This window comes from Trachemys scripta, chromosome 3, assembly GCF_013100865.1.
Source record: "Trachemys scripta elegans isolate TJP31775 chromosome 3, CAS_Tse_1.0, whole genome shotgun sequence".
Classification (NCBI taxonomy): domain Eukaryota; kingdom Metazoa; phylum Chordata; order Testudines; family Emydidae; genus Trachemys; species Trachemys scripta.
In genome coordinates this window covers 57,896,900-57,916,617 of record NC_048300.1, presented here as the reverse complement: position 1 = coordinate 57,916,617, position 19,718 = coordinate 57,896,900, and the positions used below count along the sequence as shown (strand labels likewise).

At 45.1% G+C, this 19,718-nt stretch overlaps 1 protein-coding gene across 1 annotated transcript in view; it reads left to right on the top strand.

Annotated features, from left to right (window-relative positions):
- Positions 1 to 19,718, top strand: part of DNAH8 (dynein axonemal heavy chain 8) — a 585,957-nt gene that overhangs the window by 530,092 nt on the left and 36,147 nt on the right. The window contains exons 83-85 of the mRNA XM_034764627.1: positions 5,752 to 5,825; positions 7,193 to 7,345; positions 8,397 to 8,552. Coding sequence (XP_034620518.1) covers positions 5,752 to 5,825; positions 7,193 to 7,345; positions 8,397 to 8,552 — 383 coding nt within the window. The remainder of the gene's footprint in view (positions 1 to 5,751; positions 5,826 to 7,192; positions 7,346 to 8,396; positions 8,553 to 19,718) is intronic.

Sequence of the window (19,718 nt, the reverse complement as noted above, 5' to 3'; positions counted from 1 at the left end):
CACCACTCCCTGTACCGGTCAGAGTGGCGCTTGTCCCGGAGCCAATCCCAGGGCTGATCTCGCCGGAGGTTGCCGTCGAGATCCAGATCAGGTTCCCGGTACCGATACGAGCGCAGGCACCGTTCACTGTCTCGGTACCGCCCTGCATCACGCCACCGGTCCCCGGCACCACGGCACCATACGGCACCAGGACACTCGGCACCATCAAGTACGGCACTGCCTTGGCCGTCTTGCTCAGCCTCTGCGTCGTCTCGCTCACAAGGTGGCTATCACGCCCAGGACCAGGCTGAGGGCGATGCAGGCCAGTGGCCGAAAGAAGGCCAGGACCCAGGGCAGGAACCCCCACAGTGGTCCTTTTGGACCCCCTGGGCATACCATCAGGCCCAAGGGGTTCCTTCGGGGGCCTCCCGTTCCGCCCCTTCAGAGCCACGGTATCTTCCTCCCACCCCCACCCCAGGGGTTCTGAGGCAACGGCTCCACTGCCATTACAGGCCCACGCCACTAGCGTGACGGACCGGGAACAACAAGATCCCCCACAAGAGGACCTCACGCTGGATCCCTTAGGGTATCTTCTTCGTCCTCGCCTGATGAGGCAGTCGCGGGAACCATGGTTTCGGGCCCTCCTCCTATGGACCTCTGTGCCCACCAGGAGCTGCTCCGCAGGGTAGCACTCAATATGAACCTCCAGGTTGAGGAGGTGGTGGAGGTAAAGGACCTGGTGGTAGACATTCTGTCGGCGGAGACACAGTCCAGAGTGGCCCTCCCTGTCATACGGACAATACAGGCCAATGCCAAGACAATCTGGCAATTGCCAGCCTCTATTCCACCTATGGCCAAAGGGGTGGAAAGAAAATACTTTGTTCCCTCAAATGAATATGGGTACCTGTACACTCACCCCCAGCCGTGCTCCCTTGTCATGGCTTCGGTCAACGAGAAGAAACGGCACGGTCAGCAGGCCCCTGCGCCTAAATCTAAGGACGCTAGACGCCTAGACTTGTTTGGGCGTAAGGTGTACTCGGCCAGAGGCTTGCAGCTCAGGGTGGCTAAACAGCAGGCACTCCTGAGCCGATATGACTATAATTCGTGTCTCTCTATGTCTAAATTCAAAGAGTTGGTCCCACAGGAGTACAGAGAGGAGTTTGGGGCTCTAGTAGAGGAGGGCAAGAAGGTGGCCAGAACCTCCCTACAGGCCTCTCTGGATGTGGCGGACTCGGCAGCTAGGACCCTAGCCTCGGGCATAGCCATGCACCGCATCTCATGGCTGCAGGTCTCTGGCTTACCACCAGAGTTACAACAGACCCTCCAGGACCTACCCTTCGAGGGCCAGGGCCTATTCTCTGAAAAGACAGACTCAAGACTGCAGAGTCTGAAGGACAACCGTGCCATCATGCGTTCGCTGGGCATGCATACGCCGGTAACACAGAGAAGGCCCTTCAGACCGCAGCCTCAGAGACCCTACCTGCCCCCTCGGCCAAGACAGGACTTCTTTAGAAGATGGGCCGAGGTGGTAAAAGAAAGCAGACTGGGCACCAAGCCAGTCAAGGCCAAGGCCCCCCCAAACCATCAGTAGGGCCTAAGCAGAACTTTTGAAGGTGCACCCGAGGACGGAGCACCAGTCTCCACTCAGGATCCTTCCCCTCCTTTCGAAAACCATCTCTCCCACTTCCTCCGTGCGTGGTCTCGCATAACATCAGACCGTTGGGACTTGCGCACGGTGGAAAGGGGATACTCCCTCCAATTTGCTTTCCCCCCCCCCTTCCCCGTTCCTCTTCAGGGACTCCTCTCACAGGCACCTCCTTTTACAGGAGGTCCAATCACTCCTACATCTGGGGGCGATAGAGGAGGTTCCAAGAGACTCCAGGGGCAGGGGATTTTACTCCCAAGGCCAAGGGCGGGCTCCGGCCCATCCTGAACCTACGCGGACTCATCAAATTCCTGGGAAAGATGAAGTTCTGCATGGTCTCACTAGGGACCATTATTCCTTCCCTAGATCCTGGAAACTGATACGCCGCCCTCGACATGAAGGACGTGTACTTCCACATTGCGATCCATCCAGCGCACAGATGCTTCCTTCACTTTGTGGTCAATCAACGGACTTTCAATTCACCATCTTCCCTTTCAGCCTCTCCACAACCCCCAGGGTCTTTACCAAGTGCCTGGCTGTTGTGGCTGCTTCCCTTTGTCGACAACGGATCCAAGTGTTCCCGTATCTCGATGACTGGCTCATTCAGGGTCGCTCCAGGGATCAAGTGCAGTCTCATGTTCAGATCACCATGAACATGTTCAATCAATTAGGCCTCCTGCTCAATGTCACGAAATCCACTCTGGTACCAACCCAGAGGATAGAATTCATAGGAGCAGTCTTAGACTCAAGCCTAGCCCAGGCATTTCTGCTGGAGGCACGCTTCCAATCCCTGGCGAACATCGTCCACAGCCTGCAAAGCTTCCCGACCTCCACCGTGAAAACATGACTATGCCTCTTGGGGCACATGGCCTCTTGCACATATGTGACCAGGCATGCCAGGCTACGACTACGTCCACTCCAAGCCTGGCTATCAACAGTTTACTGACCAGGTCAGGACAGCTTGAACACGGTGATTACCATTCCGCCAGGGATATTAGCCTCTCTAGGCTGGTGGTTGGACCCCAAACCAGTGTGCGAAGGGGTGCCATTTCACGCCCAACAGCCCTCCCTAGTCCGGGATGCATAATCCTTGGGATGGGGAGCCCACCTCGGGAACCTTCGTACACAAGGGCTATGGTCGGCAGGAGAGTTATCCCGGCACATAAATGTACGGGAACTCAGAGCAGTGCACCTGGCATGTCAGGCATTCCGAGAGCACATTCAAGGCTGTTGTGTTGCAGTCCTCATAGACAACACAATGGCCATGTTTTACATCAACAAGCAAGGGGGAGCCCGGTCGTCCCTCCTCTGTCAGGAGGCCATTTGTCTGTGGGAATTCTGCATAGACCACTCGATCCATCTGGTGGCGTCCTTTCTCCCGGGAGTCCAGAACACCTTAGGGGACCACCTTAGCAGATCATTTCTGGCTCACGAGTGGTTGGTTCGTTCGGATGTCATCCACTCCGTCTTCCGGAAGTGGGGCTTTCCCCTGATAGTCCTATTCGCATCTCGCGAGAACTGGAAATGCCAGGTGTTCTGCTCTCTCCAAGGACGCTCCCCTGGTTCCCTGTCAGATGCCTTCTTAATACAGTGGAAGTCTCACCTGTGCTATGCCTTTCCTCCATTCCTGCTAGTCCACAGGGTCCTGCTCAAACTGCACAGGGACAGAGCCCGTTTGATTCTGGTCACCCCAGCGTGGCCCAGACAACACTGGTATAACACTCTCCTGGAGCTGTCAGTAGAGACTCCAATTCCACTCCCGCTGTGGCCAGACCTGATCACTCAAGACCATGGACGGCTGTCACCCCGACCTGCAATCTCTCTGCCTCACAGCGTGGATGCTGAATGACTAACTCGATCTGAGCTGTGCTGCTCTCGCTTGGTACAACAGGTCCTTTTGGGTAGCAGGAAGCCCTCTACCAGGTCCACGTACCGAGCCAAGTGGAAACATTTTTCCTGCTGGTGGGCTCAGAGTCATACGGCCCCTCTACAGGCATCAGTGCCTATCATCTTGGCCTACCTCCTGTCCTTAAACCAGCAGGGCTTGGCAATATCATCCATCTGGGTGCACCTGGCAGCTATTTCAGCTTTCCACCCGGGTGAAAATGGGCGTTCTATCTTCTCCAATCCCATGGTCACTAGATTTCTCAGGGGGTTGGAGTGTCTGTTCCCACGAATTAGACAACCAGCCTCTATGTGGGATCTTAACCTGGTCCTCTCCAGGCTCATGGGTGCCCCGTTCGAGCCGATGGCTACCTGCTCGCTCCTGTACCTTTCCTGGAAGACAGCCTTCCTCGTTGCTATCACCTCGGCAAGGCATGTGTCTGAGCTCAGGGCACTCACATCGGAACCACCGTATACGGTGTTTTATAAGGGCAAGGTACAGCTGCGACCACACCCCACCTTCCTTCCTAAGGTGGTGTCTGTCTTCCATGTCAATCAAGACATCTTCCTTCCGGTCTTCTATCTGAATCCGCACGCTTCTTGACAAGAACAACAGCTTCACTCTCTAGATTTTCGCAGGGCCCTCGCCTTTTACATCGAGCGAACAAAACCTTTTAGGAAGACGACCCAGCTGTTTGTAGCTGTGGCAGACCAGATGAAGGGCCTCCAGACTTCACCCAGTGCATCTCGTCCTGAATCACATCATGCATCCGTGCGTGCTGACTTGGCTGGTGTCCCAACTACACACCTTACTGCCCACTCCACTCGGGCTCAAGCTTCATCCTCCGCCTTCCTGGCTCATGTACCCATACAGGAGACCTGTAGGGCAGTGACTTGGTCATCGGTACATACCTTTGCTTCCCACCATGCCATAGTGCAGCAGTCCAGAGATGATGCGGCATTTGGTTCAGCGGTCCTTCGTTCTGCGACATCTCACTCCGACCCCACTGCCTAGGTAAGGCTTGGGAGTCTCCTAATTGGAATTGATATGAGCAATCACTTGAAGAAGAAAAGATGGTTACTCACCTTTGTAACTGTTGTTCTTCAAGATGTGTTGCTCATATCCATTCCAAACCCGCCCTCCTTCCCCTCTGTCGGAGTAGCCGGCAAGAAGGAACTGAGGGGACGCTGGGTCGTCAGGGGCATATATCCGGCGCCATAAGGGTGCCACTCCACCGAGTGTTGCTAGGGTAAAACTCTTCCGACGATCGTGCATGGGGTGCGCACACACCTAATTGGAATGGATATGAGCAACACATCTCGAAGAACAACAGTTACAAAGGTGAGTAACCATCTTTTCTGTAGTGCACTTTGATGTACTATCATTTCAAACAGCAGTACATCAAAGCACGCTATACAGAAGTTTTAGTGTGCAATAGCTGTTTCTACACAGGACATTACTGTGTGGCAAGCTAGTGCTCTGTAGATTAACACCCTGGCTTGCTGCACAGTAACATTGCATGTAGACAAGCCCTTGAGTTTTGCATAACAGCTGAGAGTGCTGTCTCTTGATTGTACTATTCTAAATATTTCTTGCTGCAGATAGCAAGATAAGCCATCATTTGTTTATTTTTATGAAATTATTTCTGTAACAAAAAGGAACTTTAAAAAAAATTCTAGACTTTGTGCATATATTGTGTCTACAATATTTGTGATATTGTACATACAAATTAAGTAGTTGCATGCACAAGTGGTTAAATACATTTATGCTAATTAGTCACATTAGAATGTGCAGTTACTTGATTTGTGTGGACAGTTATAATTTTGCCTGCAAATTTGGTTGCTAGTTGCACATCTAAACTTCTTGAAAATCTTGCTTTGCATGTAATTAGGAGAAACTATAGTGTTCAAATTCCCATTGACAACAGTAATATGAGCCATATTTATTCCCGTATAAATACATAGTATGTCTGTTGAATATATAGTTTCAAGTGCTTCATTAGACTTTTAATATTTATAGAAAATTACGCTCATATTGAGAAATAATTAAATATTGAAGGCATACCAACTGAATAAATAGGAATACAATGTGTATATTTGTATATTAAAATAGTGCTTCATTACATCTTTCAGGATTTTTTCTCAATATCACTTTGAATTAATCATTTTAATTTCACTTGTTCTTAGTTGAAGAAGCTAACATATATACATTCATTAACAACATGCTGTTCCATCTATTGTAGAATGTAGGACTATCTCTATGGGTCAGGGACAAGAAGTTCATGCACGCAAGCTAACTCAGACGTCAATGCAGCAGGTATGAAAGAACACTGAAATGCCAGTTAAGGTTCTGTGTTGTTTTTTTATGCCTGTTATACCCATACCCTTGTATCCTAGAGCTAGAGTTTCTGTGTAAAATTGACTCTGGGTTTTATATGCTCATCTCAAGGTCAGAAATATAAAAAGTCCCACATCAGTTTAGTGTATTTATATCCAATGCTGAAAATGCAATGCAGCACTAGATACAGAAAATCAGCAATAGCAATAGAAAACTTCTGAAAATCAACCTGGTTTTATCTAGGGAAGGAACCATCTTTTTTGTGTGTGTTTGTATAGTGCTTAGCACAGTGAAGTCCTGGTCCATGACTAGGGGTCCTAGATGCTACAGTAATACAAATAATGAATACATAATAATAATTTAGAAGAGTGACAGAGTTTAATTAAGCATCTTCCTCCCAAACTAGTAAAGACTGTTTAAAAGAAAAGAAATATATATAATTATTTTCACTGTATTTCAGTTGACCAAAATATATGAAATGGTTATAGAAATATTTTAATTAAATTTATTTATCAAATGTTCATTTGTATGTAAATGAACTAACACAAAATAGCAACTATAATATAATAAATTGCAATAAAACCCATGTAAGTCACTGGAATTAATTTAATCGTCTCCAATATTTGTATTGGGCTTCTTTTTCATCTTAACAATAACACAGGTGAGGCTGAAAAGACTGATTATTTTAATTCACAAATAGAAGAAATTCACTCCAGTGTAGATGGCCAACCCTCAAAATACAGCATATGTGATACTTAAGGGATCCATAGGATTTGGGCAACCTTCTGCACAAGGCTGAATTTCACCCAAATGTGCTTATTGGAGATTAACTGTTGGTTATCAATGAAAAGGTTTAATCTGTCATCCTCTCTACAGTGACATTAGACTCTTTAAATTACAAATAATTAAAAATAAAAGATGTGTGTGTTGGGTTTCAACTGGAATATTTTCACTCTTTGGAGACTTTTTGAACTGATAATGCAGTTGAGTCAATAGAAGTTTTCCTGGATTAAGGAATGCCGGGTTTGGCTTTCTGTTATTTACTTTTGCCACTTGATGGCACTGCTACTTTACTTTCATATTGTGTCCAGTTATTTCGTTTTCTGTCTGAACTATAGCGTATGAAAATAACTTCAAATTTATTTTTGCTAGCTGTTATATCTATGTCAATATCAAAATGAAATGATACTATGTAGCCAAAAAACATACCAAACCTCCACAGATTCAGAGTAATTAGATGCATGTGACCAAATCTGACTCTAACATAAACATGGTGTTTTTCCTTTTTTTTTAAATCACAAGATGGTTTACTGATAAAAATTATTTCATAAATTATTTTTATACAGGGGGGCTGGGTGTTACTTCAAAATTGTCACCTAGGCCTGGATTTCATGGATGAACTACTGGAAACAATTGTTACTGCAGAGATTCCTGATGAGACCTTTCGAGTTTGGATAACCACTGAGCCACATGACAAGTTCCCAATTACACTGCTACAGGTTTGTTCAAATACTTAGTCAGACTTAATATCATTAAGTGAATTTAGATAAATTAGGTATATGAAAATGAAATAATTAGTAAAACAAAGTTTGAAGCTAAAAATATAGCACTGGAATGGAAGTTACATTGCAAAATCTGAAGCATTCCCAAAAGTCACGTTAACATTTTAAAAATACTGTATATCCTAGGACTTTAATTTACTGGTTCCAATATACATGAGTTTTGTGTAGTTTCTGATCAGCTGTATTTCAGCTACACATCTCTTGATTGTATGACTCGTAAATTTACAAATTGCAATATTTTAGATCAGAGGTGGGCAAACTACAGCCCCGGGGCCACATCCGGCCCTCCAGATGTTTTAATCCAGCCCTCGAGTTCCCGCCGTAAGTGGGGTCTGGGGCTTGCCCTGCTCCAGCGCTCCAGCCAGGGAGTGGGATCGGGGTCTTGCCCCACTCCGCACAGCTCCCAGAAGCAGCGGCATGTCCCCCCACTGGCTCCTATGCATAGAGGAAGCCAGGGGGCTCCACACACTGCCCCCACCCCAAGTGCCGCCCCCGCAGCTCCCATTGGCCAGGAACTGCAGCCAATGGGAGCTGCAGGGACGGCGCCTGCGCACAGGGCAGCACTCAGAGCCGCCTGGCCACACCTCCTCATAGGAGCTGGAGGGGGGAACATGCCGCTGTTTCTGGGATCTGCTTGAGGTAAGCACCACCCGGAGTCTGCCCCCCGACTTTCTCCTGTGCCCCACCCCCCTGCCCCAGCCCTGATCCCCCTCCCGCCCTCTGAACCCCTCGGTCCCAGTCCGGAGCACCCTCCTGCACCCCCAACTTCTCATCCCCAGCCCCATCCCAGAGCCCACACCCCCAGCCAGAGCCCTCATGCCCTCCTGCACCCTAACCCCCAATTTTGTGAGCATTCATGGCCCGCCATACAATTTCCATACCCAGATGTGGCCCTCGGGCTAAAAAGTTTGCCCACCCCTGTTGTAGATAGACCCTTGTTTTATTTTAAGAAAGTAAATCTAATTGTTTCACCATTTTTACATGACAGATTTCTATAAAGTTCACAAATGAACCTCCCCAGGGTGTACGTGCAGGTTTGAAAAGAACATTTTCAGGAATTAATCAAGACCTGCTAGATGTCAGCAATATGCCTATGTGGAAACCTCTGCTTTACACTGTAGCTTTCCTACATTCCACGGTCCAGGTATTTCATATAGGTTTTGCATCCAACTTCATGTTAAGTGAAGACTTTTTCACTGGGGTTCCTGATAAAAGTAGATATTTGTATCTTTATTGTAATATGAAAGTCTCTTATTTCATGTTCCATGTGCATTATATTGCAGGATTGGGGACTCCTTTTCAGCTGTACCTTACCGATTTAGTCTCTTTTAAGTTACAGGCAAATTTTATATTCTGAGACTTTAGAACCTTTTTGCTTGTATTAATGTCAATGGACATTTTTCCTCCGCTAACTTCAGTGTGAGTAGGATTCGGCCCACATTATGTAATTTGAAGATATAGTAGTCATGAAATTTATATACTAACGTTTTTCACTTTCTGAATATAGATCCTTTTATTCACAGATCTCAAAGCACTTTACAAACATTAATTAAACCTTCAGGCCCCTTCTGAGGACTTGTCTACACTTACAGTGCTGCAGCGGTGCAGCTGCTCTGGTGCAGCTGCAGTTCTATTGCGTTTAGTTAAGACTCTGCCTACCTCCCATTGGCGTAGGTACTCCACCTCCCTGATAGGCGGTAGCTGTGTTGAAGGGAGAAGCCCTCCCATGGACATAGTGCTGTCTACACTGGGAGTTCTGTCGGTATAACTGCATCCTTCAGGGTTGTGGATTTATACCAACATACGTTTGTAGTGTAGAATACAGCTAAGCTGCTGATATTCTTGCTGTGGCACATGGCCTCAGTTTGTAAAAGTCCCCCACAGGGAGGCATGTTTATGCACATATTTGCTCCTCACTCCTCTTCTAGCTCATATGAATAGGGAATGAGAAAGCTATGCTGCATGCTGCCTCATGGAGAGACTGTACTTGTAGTGCTGGAGTATCCCAGGCCTATTCGGCCAGCAGGAACGTTTTGGTAATACTGTAGCTATTCATCCATCCAGATGAGGTATTTAAAGAGTATCAGTCACCATACTTATATAGGCACTGGTCTGCATTTAAACTCACCATCTCCTGATCCCCGCCCCCCGGTGACAAAGGTTTCATAGATAAGTATACTGTACTCAGTAATTCAGGGAAGTTTACAAAGAACCATTATACTCATTCATAAAGTATTAAGGGTTAATACTGTCTTATTTCCTCATACTAAATAATATCTGACTTAAGAAGACTAGAAAGAAAATTGTTTGCATCCCCAATTATTCATTGAGATTATTTGCTTATTTCGCAGTTTCAGTGGTATCTAACTGTTCTTTTAGTCCTTAATTCAAACACCTGTCCCTGCAACCTAAAACACAGGGGAAATTCTGCTCCAAGTTACACTGCATAAATCTGGAGTGACTCTAGTCAATGGAGTGATTCTAGATTTACTGAAAGTAGAATTGTAAACAACTATGGAAACCCTTTTTGTGAGGCTGCAATACAAATGTTGATTAGATTAAAATGTGAACATTTTCTCCACAAAACTTCTTTAATTGTTAATATTAAAAATAAGTTTTTAAAAGTGAAACCTCTGAAAGTCACATATATAAAATGTCAGGATAAAAGAAAATGCCGCCTTCTTGCTTGTCCTTTTTTTCAATAAATAGGATTATTTCAAATGAAAGTCTATCACCAAATTATGTGATTTCTGAGACATTCAGAAAAAGCAATAGTCCTTTTAAATAAAGCATAACTCAGTAAACAAAAGCATAACTTAAACTTGACTGTTCAATTACATAACTAATTATGCTGAAAATGCAGCTGTATTTTTAAATAGATTATCAAACCCCCATCCCCACAAGTTCAGTTTGGTGTTTTAGCTTTCCTGGTGCACGTTTCCTCTTCTGCATCTTAAAACAGAAGGTATCCTGACAGTCAGTATAGCTCCACCTATTAGGAAGCAAGTAGGCAAAAAGAACTGTCAGCCATTGCAAATAGGGATCAACCTTCCAATGTTCTCTTTCTCCTCAATATTTTGCTCTTTCACATGGAAGCATAGAGCAAGTATCTTAGTCCTCCAATTTTAGGCCTCTCTTTTTCTGTTGCATAGTTTCTCTCCTCATTCATTACTCTCAGGCTAATGCCCCCAACCTGTGGAATTCAGAAGCAGTCCAGTGCTGTTGCTAGAAGCACCAAGATGAAGCTCCACCTTCAGGGCTGGCTTTATCATTTTTGCTGCCCCAAGCAAAAAAAAAAAAAAAAAAAGCCGCTCGGACTGTGCCACCCCAAGAATGGATGGAATGCCGCCCCTTAGCATGTGCCACCCCAGGCACGTGCTTCCTCCGCTGGTGCCTGGAGCTAGCCCTGTCCACCTTTCAGCTCAGGCCACCAGATTTTCTACCTCCAGTGGTGGAACAAATGGGCGATTCAGTTTCTCCCAATCATTTTGTTTTTAAATCTTTACTTGTATTCATTTTTGTGCAGTTGTGATTTATAATCTTCCTCCTCTTTCTCCCATGGATAGGGTAAATAGCAGCTTGGTGGTTTCAACCACCTGGATCTGCTGCTGCAGCATCTCCCAGCCAGATTCCCCTGCCCCCACTCTAGCATGGCAGAACTGTCCTGCAAACACCTGATTTAAAGCAGTGTTCCCTAAGTGAGGCAGCACTTACAGGCTCTACGGAGGGCGAATAATGTCCTGCCTGTTGCCAGTGAGCTGACCTTTGCACTGTCAGGGCACGGGGGCTCACATTCCGACCAGCGTGTTGAATGCTCACCCTGCCCTGAAGAGCCATCACTCCAATACAGAAAAGCCCTATCATCAGCTTCTGAGCTTTTGGGATGGAGTCTAAAGGATGAGGAGGAAGCTAAGTCCCACAACAGACTTGGGGCTGGAGGGGTGGGAGGATCCTAAAAGGATACAGAGACTCCATGCCCACCATCACAGATACTGGCGTGGGTCCTCAGGTCCCTGGGGAAAGAAGCAGGGATCCTACACATCTCCCCTTCCTCCCAGTATGAATCGGGGGATTTTCATGATACTGAGGGGTAAAGCCTGCAAATCCCAGAGATGCCCAAAAAGGCTAAAGCAAGTGTGTCCATCACAAGGCAGTGAAATTCAGGGGGTTGTTCCCTTCTTCTTTGCTGCTTCCATCCTCTGAGGCAGTATTAGCTGGGGCTATTCTCCAGAATCTCTCTCACAGTGCTGTGTGTCATAGTTCCTGCCCCACGCCCAAGCCTCCACAACATGTCTGGACATGCAAAGAAGCCCGTTCCTCCTGTGGAGGTCTGCTTCAGGCTGCAGGTTACTGGAAATTTGGCCTGTCTGGCTTTCAGTTTGAGGACCCTCACTCTGCTAGGGAGAAAGCTCAGATTTGAGGCAGCAGCAGAATGAGTGTTCTGCCTTTGGATCATCAGCCATAAACCCTCTGCCAAGGAGCTCAAACTCTGAAAGGTGAGAAAGGATCACTGTCTCCACCCCTCCTGAACATCATAGGCTGGCTCCACATTAAAGCCTTAGGAGCACTTCAGGCAGTCTGTGACCAAAACAGAGGCACATGAGGGTTCCACTCCCCATGAAGGAGCACCATCATGGGATTACAGGGAGGTAAGTGAGAAATCCCTTTCCATGTTCAAAATGATCCTTATTTACTGAGTAAATCCCTGAGTGGTACTAGATTGTTCTTACTGTACTTATATGTGTGCTAACCAGCCTGTGGGAGCAGGCAGGCAACCTTTCAGTCTCCTGGGGATATCTACCACAATACTTCCACAATCCGGGTATGTGTACCAGTACCTCTCCTCTGAATGTGTAGTCCCCATGCCAGGATGAATAGTACATTACCTCACCCCCTGTAAACAGCCAGAGGAAGAAATACCACACATATGAATAAAAAAAATTAAACCCACAGGACTTTTCCAGGACAGAATGTCAATGGTTTGCAAGGAATTCCCTGTCAAGCATTATCAGCTACATGATTTCCTGTTGATGCTTCCTCTGAGGGCATCATAAGCTCCAAACAAGGGCACCTGATTAATCCAAATGTTAAACTAAAACAAATTTTATAAATTTTGGGAGTCTAAGGTTCATGCAACAGTAGCTCCACCAGTGAAAGACATAGTCACACTTTCAGAAAGGACTTTATTCCAAAAGACACCATAGACCATAGGACTGATGACACACTGCACAGCAGTTTCAAAGCCTCAACTTTAGCCTTTCAGATGAAAGAGTTTTTTTCATATATTTAGTAAGGAAAACCTACTTTATGGCAAACAAGTGGCTCATTGTCTAGAGAGGTATGATCCTTGCTTGAAGTGACATGTTTCATGTTCTGTCCTGGTCAAACCCTTAATGTGAAATGTGATGAGCAATGGATTCCAACTTGGTGGCTACAAGAAAGCGGTTACATCCATGAATAGACATCACTCATCTTAAATTTATATATTGTCCTACTCACACTTGCAGGTGAGGAGCTATTGGGAGAAACATTAGAAAAATTACTAGCTGAGATTGCAGAGAGGCCTCAGTACTCACTGTCAAAGCTACTGCAGCAATCCATTGGTTGCTACCGACACTCAAGGAATTCAAGAAGGGACTGTTACCCTGGCAGAGGGAAAAATCTGGAGCAGATGCTTCCAAAGAAACATAAGTATATTTTCCACCAAACCAAAAAAAATCCTCAGACAAAGAGCATTTGTGTAGAAGAGCACCCTACTGCTGTGTAAGAGTCTGCCTTCTGGTCCACTCTTTGCACCAAGAAACTTAAGTGGCTGGTGGTTGTCACAGCAAGGCACTGGTTTCATGTTACACATCTACACCCATGCATAGATAACATGCCAATCAGTACGCTGTCCAGAGAAAAAGACACCTTCATAAATGAACAGCTGCTGGAAAGGATTCATAGCCACCACTTCTTCAAAATCAAGAGTTTTTTATTCCAATATGAAGAATTATTCACCCAGATATCAAAATAGGCATAGATCTGGCTGTAATTTTACCATTATGATAAAGATTTGCAAAGATCAAAACCTTCATTACATCAATCATTTCCTGAGAGGACATCACTAGCCAATTATTTCCAGTGGCTAGGATTGCTGGTGCCATGCTTCAGTTTCGTCTGCTCCAAGTGGGTTTCTCAAAATGCACCTGCTGAAATTACTTCTGAGGACGTAGAACCATGAACTTGATGCAATGCAAAATTATGTGTCATTCTTGGATAACATCCAATGCCTCTTTTTAGGTAGGTAAGTTAAAAAAAATCCAACTTTGACTCTAGATCCTTGCATACTCACTGTGGAAGCAAGCATCCATGGAAGACAAATTTCCAAAATCTCATTGTACACATCCTTTCAGTTCATTTCAACACCTATGTCAGGGTGTATCTTAAGGGAGCAGAGGGAGAAAGCAAAATCCACAAACATGGCCATATGGATTTGGACCAATGGTTCCACTGAGTCCAGTATCCTCTCTGTGACAGTAACCAGTACCATCTGCATCAATGGAAAGTGCAAGAAACCATGTAGTGAGCAATTATGGTACTTGCAGAGGCATGAGTGTTTATATCCCTTCTGAAACCAGGATGTAACCAGAGGTCAAAGCTTCTCATGGCAGTGGAAATAATTTCCTGGATACAGAAGAATTTACAGCCTTTCAAGACAGCTCATCGAAAGGACACAGAAGAGAGTAAACAGGAGAGTTTGTGGTGGTCCTCCTAATCCTTCACTGGCCCAGATGGCCTTTAGTACTTGTTAGATAGCCAAGGATGCCACATTATCTGCAGAAAACACCAGACCTCTTGGAGCATGGACTCCTTCATCAGACCGGGAACACCTACAGTTAACAGCATGGATTCTCCGTTAACCTCTGATACAGTTTGGTATCCGGACAGAACTCAACCAGGAAATTTCATTTACTGATCAGTTCAAATTTACATTTCTAGCGTGAGTGGAAACAGAAAGGTCTTTGGGGCAGAGACTGCCTCTTTGTGCTGTGCCCAGCACAATGGGGACCTCTAGATACTATTGTGATAGAAATATTATAATAATCCCAAAGGTCTGGTAATCTCAGCTACACTAGAGTTCTACAGGAGGTTTGGCTGGAATCCTGTAACCAAGCACTGTAGAAATGTGGGTACCAGCCATAGCAGCATTTTGTAGCCAGGCAAATTGGATCCTCTATATAAGTGTCATGTGTTAAGTTTAATCACATCGACCAATTAGACAACCCTGTGGCTGGCCTTTCTGGTTACCATGACTTCCGAAAGGCAAGTTTTGGAATTAATTCTTATGTCCATACAACCATCAACACTGCCTTTGTCATGTGGAAAAGGTTATTCTTGTAGTTCCAGAAACCTTTCAGTTCAAGATAAGTTCCTCTTTCTGCAATTCCTGGGAAATAGTTCTCCCATCATTGCTTTCTAACTCTTGGAAGGTTGTGCATAAATGGGCATTCCTAGAGCTCTAAAGATATATCTCAAGCATATGAACAGAAAAACTTCAAAAACAGACTCCAACGAGAGACTGCTGAGCTGGAATTGATATGCAAACTAGATACAATCAACTCAGGATTGAATAAGGACTGGGAATGGCTGAGCCATTACAAATATTGAATCTATCTCCCCTTGTAAGTATTCTCACACTTCTTATCAAACTGTCTGTACTGGGCTATCTTGATTATCACTTCAAAAGTTTTTATCTCTTACTTAATTGACCTCTCAAAGTTGGTAAGACAACTCCCACCCGTTCATGCTCTCTGTATGTGTGTATATATATCTCCTCAATATATGTTCCACTCTATATGCATCCGAAGAAGTGGGCTGTAGCCCATGAAAGCTTATGCTCTAATAAATTTGTTAGTCTCTAAGGTGCCACAAGTACCCCTGTGCTTTTTGTGGAGTACATATGTTCATCTCATTCCAAAATGGCATGGGCTTAGGGCCTCAAGATTGCTGCAGGCAAGATGTAAAAACCCAGCACCAGTTGGCATGCCAGGCATCTGGGAAACTATTCACAGAGGCACTAGTGGGAAAGTGTATGAGCCTCATCTGAGGAATACTTGCAAAGTAAGTTTCCATTCCTCTGCAATGGCATCCTTTGGTAGGAAAATGCTACTGGGTTGGTTCCCACGTAGTGTCTTAGTTTATAAAGCTCTTGTTTTATATGGGAGAAACTTCCATTGCTGCATATTATTCTACTATAATAATTAAACTCTGCTTATACATTTCCTCCCTACTTCTGGGATTCACTGCTCACTACTTCCCCTGAGTAATGAATGAGGAGAGAAACTGTAACAGAATTAGAAATTCCTTAGCTGATAATTTTCTTTCTGTTAGCAGCCTCTCTTCAAATTCAGTCCACTCTGGTAGTCTTGTAAATAACATGACTATAAATTGAAAATTTTCTCTAAAGGGGTTCTTCTCTAAAGGGAGAAATTATCATAAGGGTAATTTAATACATTATATCAAGTTGTTTTAATGCTAATAATTGGTGCTGGAGTGTTTCTATAGCTGTGGAAGAACTCTTCTGGTGGCCTGAACTGAAGAGCAGAGCTTAGTCCTGGAGTCTCCAGCACAATATTGTGCCACCTCTGAATTCCACAGGTGGGGTGCATTAGTCCATGAGTATTGAATTCAGAGAGAAATTGCTAGCAGAAAAGAAATGTCTTATTTCCCTTTAAACTCTAAAAGACTCAACTGTTAGAAAGAGAAAGTGCTTACTGAGCTCTGTTTAGGTTCTGCTCAAAATCAATACTCTACTTAATCTGAAATCTTGTGATTTGTAACCCTGGAATTGTCCTTTCTCTTTGCTGTAATTTTCTTTTCTGTCCCATCCTCATTCATTTACACGTTTGAGGAGTTGATTGTTTTGGAACCTGGAACTTTGCCTCAGAGGTTATAACATAATTTTCTATTCTAAACATCACTGTAGTCACATTTAGAGGTGAATCTAAATCCAAGGGAGACAAGAATTAGTTTAAATTGGTGTAATTTATACCTTCATCAAGGCCTCTCACCATGTACATTACATCAGTTTGAGCAGTGGCAATGCAAATCACTTTGCAGCGTATCTCAGCCCTGACCTCAGAGGGACCATCTCTAGGAGTGTGACAAAATCCATAATTTCCTATCTGAGATTGACAAAAATCAGCATTCTTGTTGACAATGTAGACCATAGTTTTTTGCAGGGTGAATACCTGTCCACTATAAGCTAATCTGAGACTACCAGTTTGTTACATAGGCTAACTTCTTTTTGTCACAAGTGCTCTAAGGTCAAATTCATATTAGTGACATAAAGGTGAAAGCTTGATGTATCTTAACAAATTGCCTTTGTAATCTAATCCCTAGGACTAGTTCTTTTATACTGACTACACTGGGCAGCTGGGCCGGCCTTAGGGAAAATGGTGCCCTGGGTGAACTTGTATTTTGGTGCCCTTTCTTTCAGTCCAGGTGCACAGAGGTTGAGCGGATAGGGGCGCAGCTCCTCTGGCAGTGATTCCTCCCCCTGCGGCTGCAATGGGAACAGGAAGCGGGGGGAGGGGAGGTTGCAGAGCTTCCCGCAGCCAGGGGAGGTTCAAAGAGGTGGGTCTTACCCTGCCCTGGGTGCAGCCCGTGCAGCGGAAGAGGAAGTCCCATCCCTCCCCTAAGAATTCTCCCATAGTTACTTTGGCTTTGCTGTGTAAATGTGATTAAAGTGAGATAAACATTTATTTGTCGTGTGTAGCTAGCAATCAATACTAAGGCCTCCTTTTTACTCCACACTTGAATTTACAGGCAGACACATGAACCAGAAGAAAGAAAAGTCTCCTGCTACAGGGGGTCTGTGTTATTTAATGCACACTAGAACCAGTTTCTACTATGCTTCAGTGAGAAGCAGATATTGATGTATGGTTCTTTTTAGGCGCACCTACTTCTCCCTGTTCCCCTAAATGCCAGGAAACCATCCCTGAAAAATCAGAGGAAAAATATGAAGACATTTACTGACAGCTCTATCTTCACTGATCAGCTACAAGAAACAGAAGTTCTTTTTTGAGTGATTGCACATGTCCATTCCACTTCAAGTGTTTGCATGCCCAGTGCACCAGAGTTGGAGATTTTTCCCTTAGCAGTACCTGTCAAGGTGGTGCCTCATGATGCTGTGCAATGTATAAATGGCAGAATCGCCCCAACCCACTCAGTTCCTTCTTACCACCTGTAGTCGGAGGTCAGAACATGGTAGCTTGCTTTTGCTACTGTTCTCCCTTTTGGTAACATTGTTCTTCTCTTGTATATAGTTTGGGACTTGTTCATAGCTTAGTGTAATTTTCAATTTTGGTTGTTTTTCATAATTTAGTGGACTATCAGTTCCCACTTGTTCTGGGTGCCAATGCCTGGCACCAGGGAATGCCTTGGTTTCCTAGCTTTAAGCCTTGCACTGGCTGCAGGAAATCCATGCCGGTGAGTGACCTCATTCTCAGTGTCTAAAGTGCCTTGGCGAGGGTCATGTCCAAGACCGATGCCAAATCTGTAAGCCCTGGCCTAAAAAGGCTAGGGAGCTGAGGCTATGTCACCTTCTCCAAGAGGCTGCCTTGTGTCCACCGTCATAGCTTTCTTGCTCGAGGCAGGCACCGACCACTTCTGCTTCAGATAGAAGTGCCCCTCCAGGCATTGCCACTCTCTTTCCCTGGTACCAAAAAGAAATAGCAGGGTACTTTGAAGAATTCATCCTCTAAGCTATCAAGGTCCCTAGTACTGTCAACCAGTAAACAGTCTGGGAAGCAGGGTAGAGTATCTTCAGAGAAGAGCCATTCCTGGGTGCCACTGGATTTCAGGCAGGATCATCAATTCCAGCATCTGTGCCTCTTCGATTGAGACTGACTACTGCTAGCAGACCAACCCATTCTGCAATATCAACACTTTTAATGCAACAACAGCAGCATACGGGGGACCTCTCAGTACCAACAACCCCAGAGGCATATGCTGCAGCATGGGTGCCTCTGAGTATCAGCATCTCCAGCGGTAAAAGAGACATCTCGTCTGGTACCAACAAACACTCAGTCTGCATCATATCTACATACAGGTAGAGGCCATCTTCTGGTACCATAGCCAGCTTTGGATACTCCTGCACCTCCTTGCCCAGTGCCATCCAGAGGTGAACCCAGTGTGCTCCCCTTGATACTGTCATCTCTAGAGTCTCAACAGCAGTCCTCAGCACCAAACATTACTACACATCCCAGGTCAAGTGACTCAGGCTCATCTTCAGAATCAGAGATTGCTGATATGTGTCTCGGTCCTGAGATAGGAGGCATCACTTTCCATTGTTGAGGAGTTTTCACCCTTGGTATCCAGCAGAGTTTCCGAATTGGTTGAGGGACATGAAAGAGGCCTGTTCAAGGGATGCACAAAATGTCCTTATGAATAGAAGAAAACCTTCTACTAGGTACACTTACTATTGAACTGGAACTTGTGGGCTCATCAAAAAGGTGTTTCACCAGTCTGGTCTTCTATACAGCATGTTCTGAACTATTTATTCCACCTGAAATAGCAACATCCTTCCCTTAGTTCCATCAGTTTTCATTCATTTAGAAGCTATCTCCACTTTCCACCCTCTAATTGCTAATCACTCAGTCCTCTCCAATCCAATATCACTCAGGTTCTTGGGGAGTCTGGGGTTATTTCCCCAAGTATTGGATCCTATCTCCCCTTGGGACTTAAATCTGGTATTAACAAGGCTGATGGCTCCACCCTTTGAACCACAGGCTAACTGATAGTTGCTTCATCTTTCAATGAAAGTAGCCTTTTTGGTAGTGATCACCTCTGTGAGGAGGAGTAGAATTGTGAGCCCTGATAGCTGACCCCATTATACAATCTTTTACAAGGACAAAGTATATTTACTCCCGTATCAGAGGGGTAGCCGTGTTAATCTGAATCTGTAAAAAGCAACAGAGGGTCCTGTGGCACCTTTAAGACTAACAGAAGTATTGGGAGCATAAGCTTTCGTGGGTAAGTCCCTTACTTGCATCTGAAGAAGTGAGGTTCTTACCCACGAAAGCTTATGCTCCCAATACTTCTGTTAGTCTTAAAGGTGCCACAGGACCCTCTGTTGCTTTTTACAGATTCAGATTAACACGGCTACCCCTCTGATACGGGAGTAAATATACTTTGTCCTTGTAAAAGATTGTATAATGGGGTCAGCTATCAGGGCTCACAATTCTACTCCTCCTCACAGAGGTGATCACTACCAAAAAGGCTACTTTCATTGAAAGATGAAGCAACTATCAGTTAGCCTGTGGTT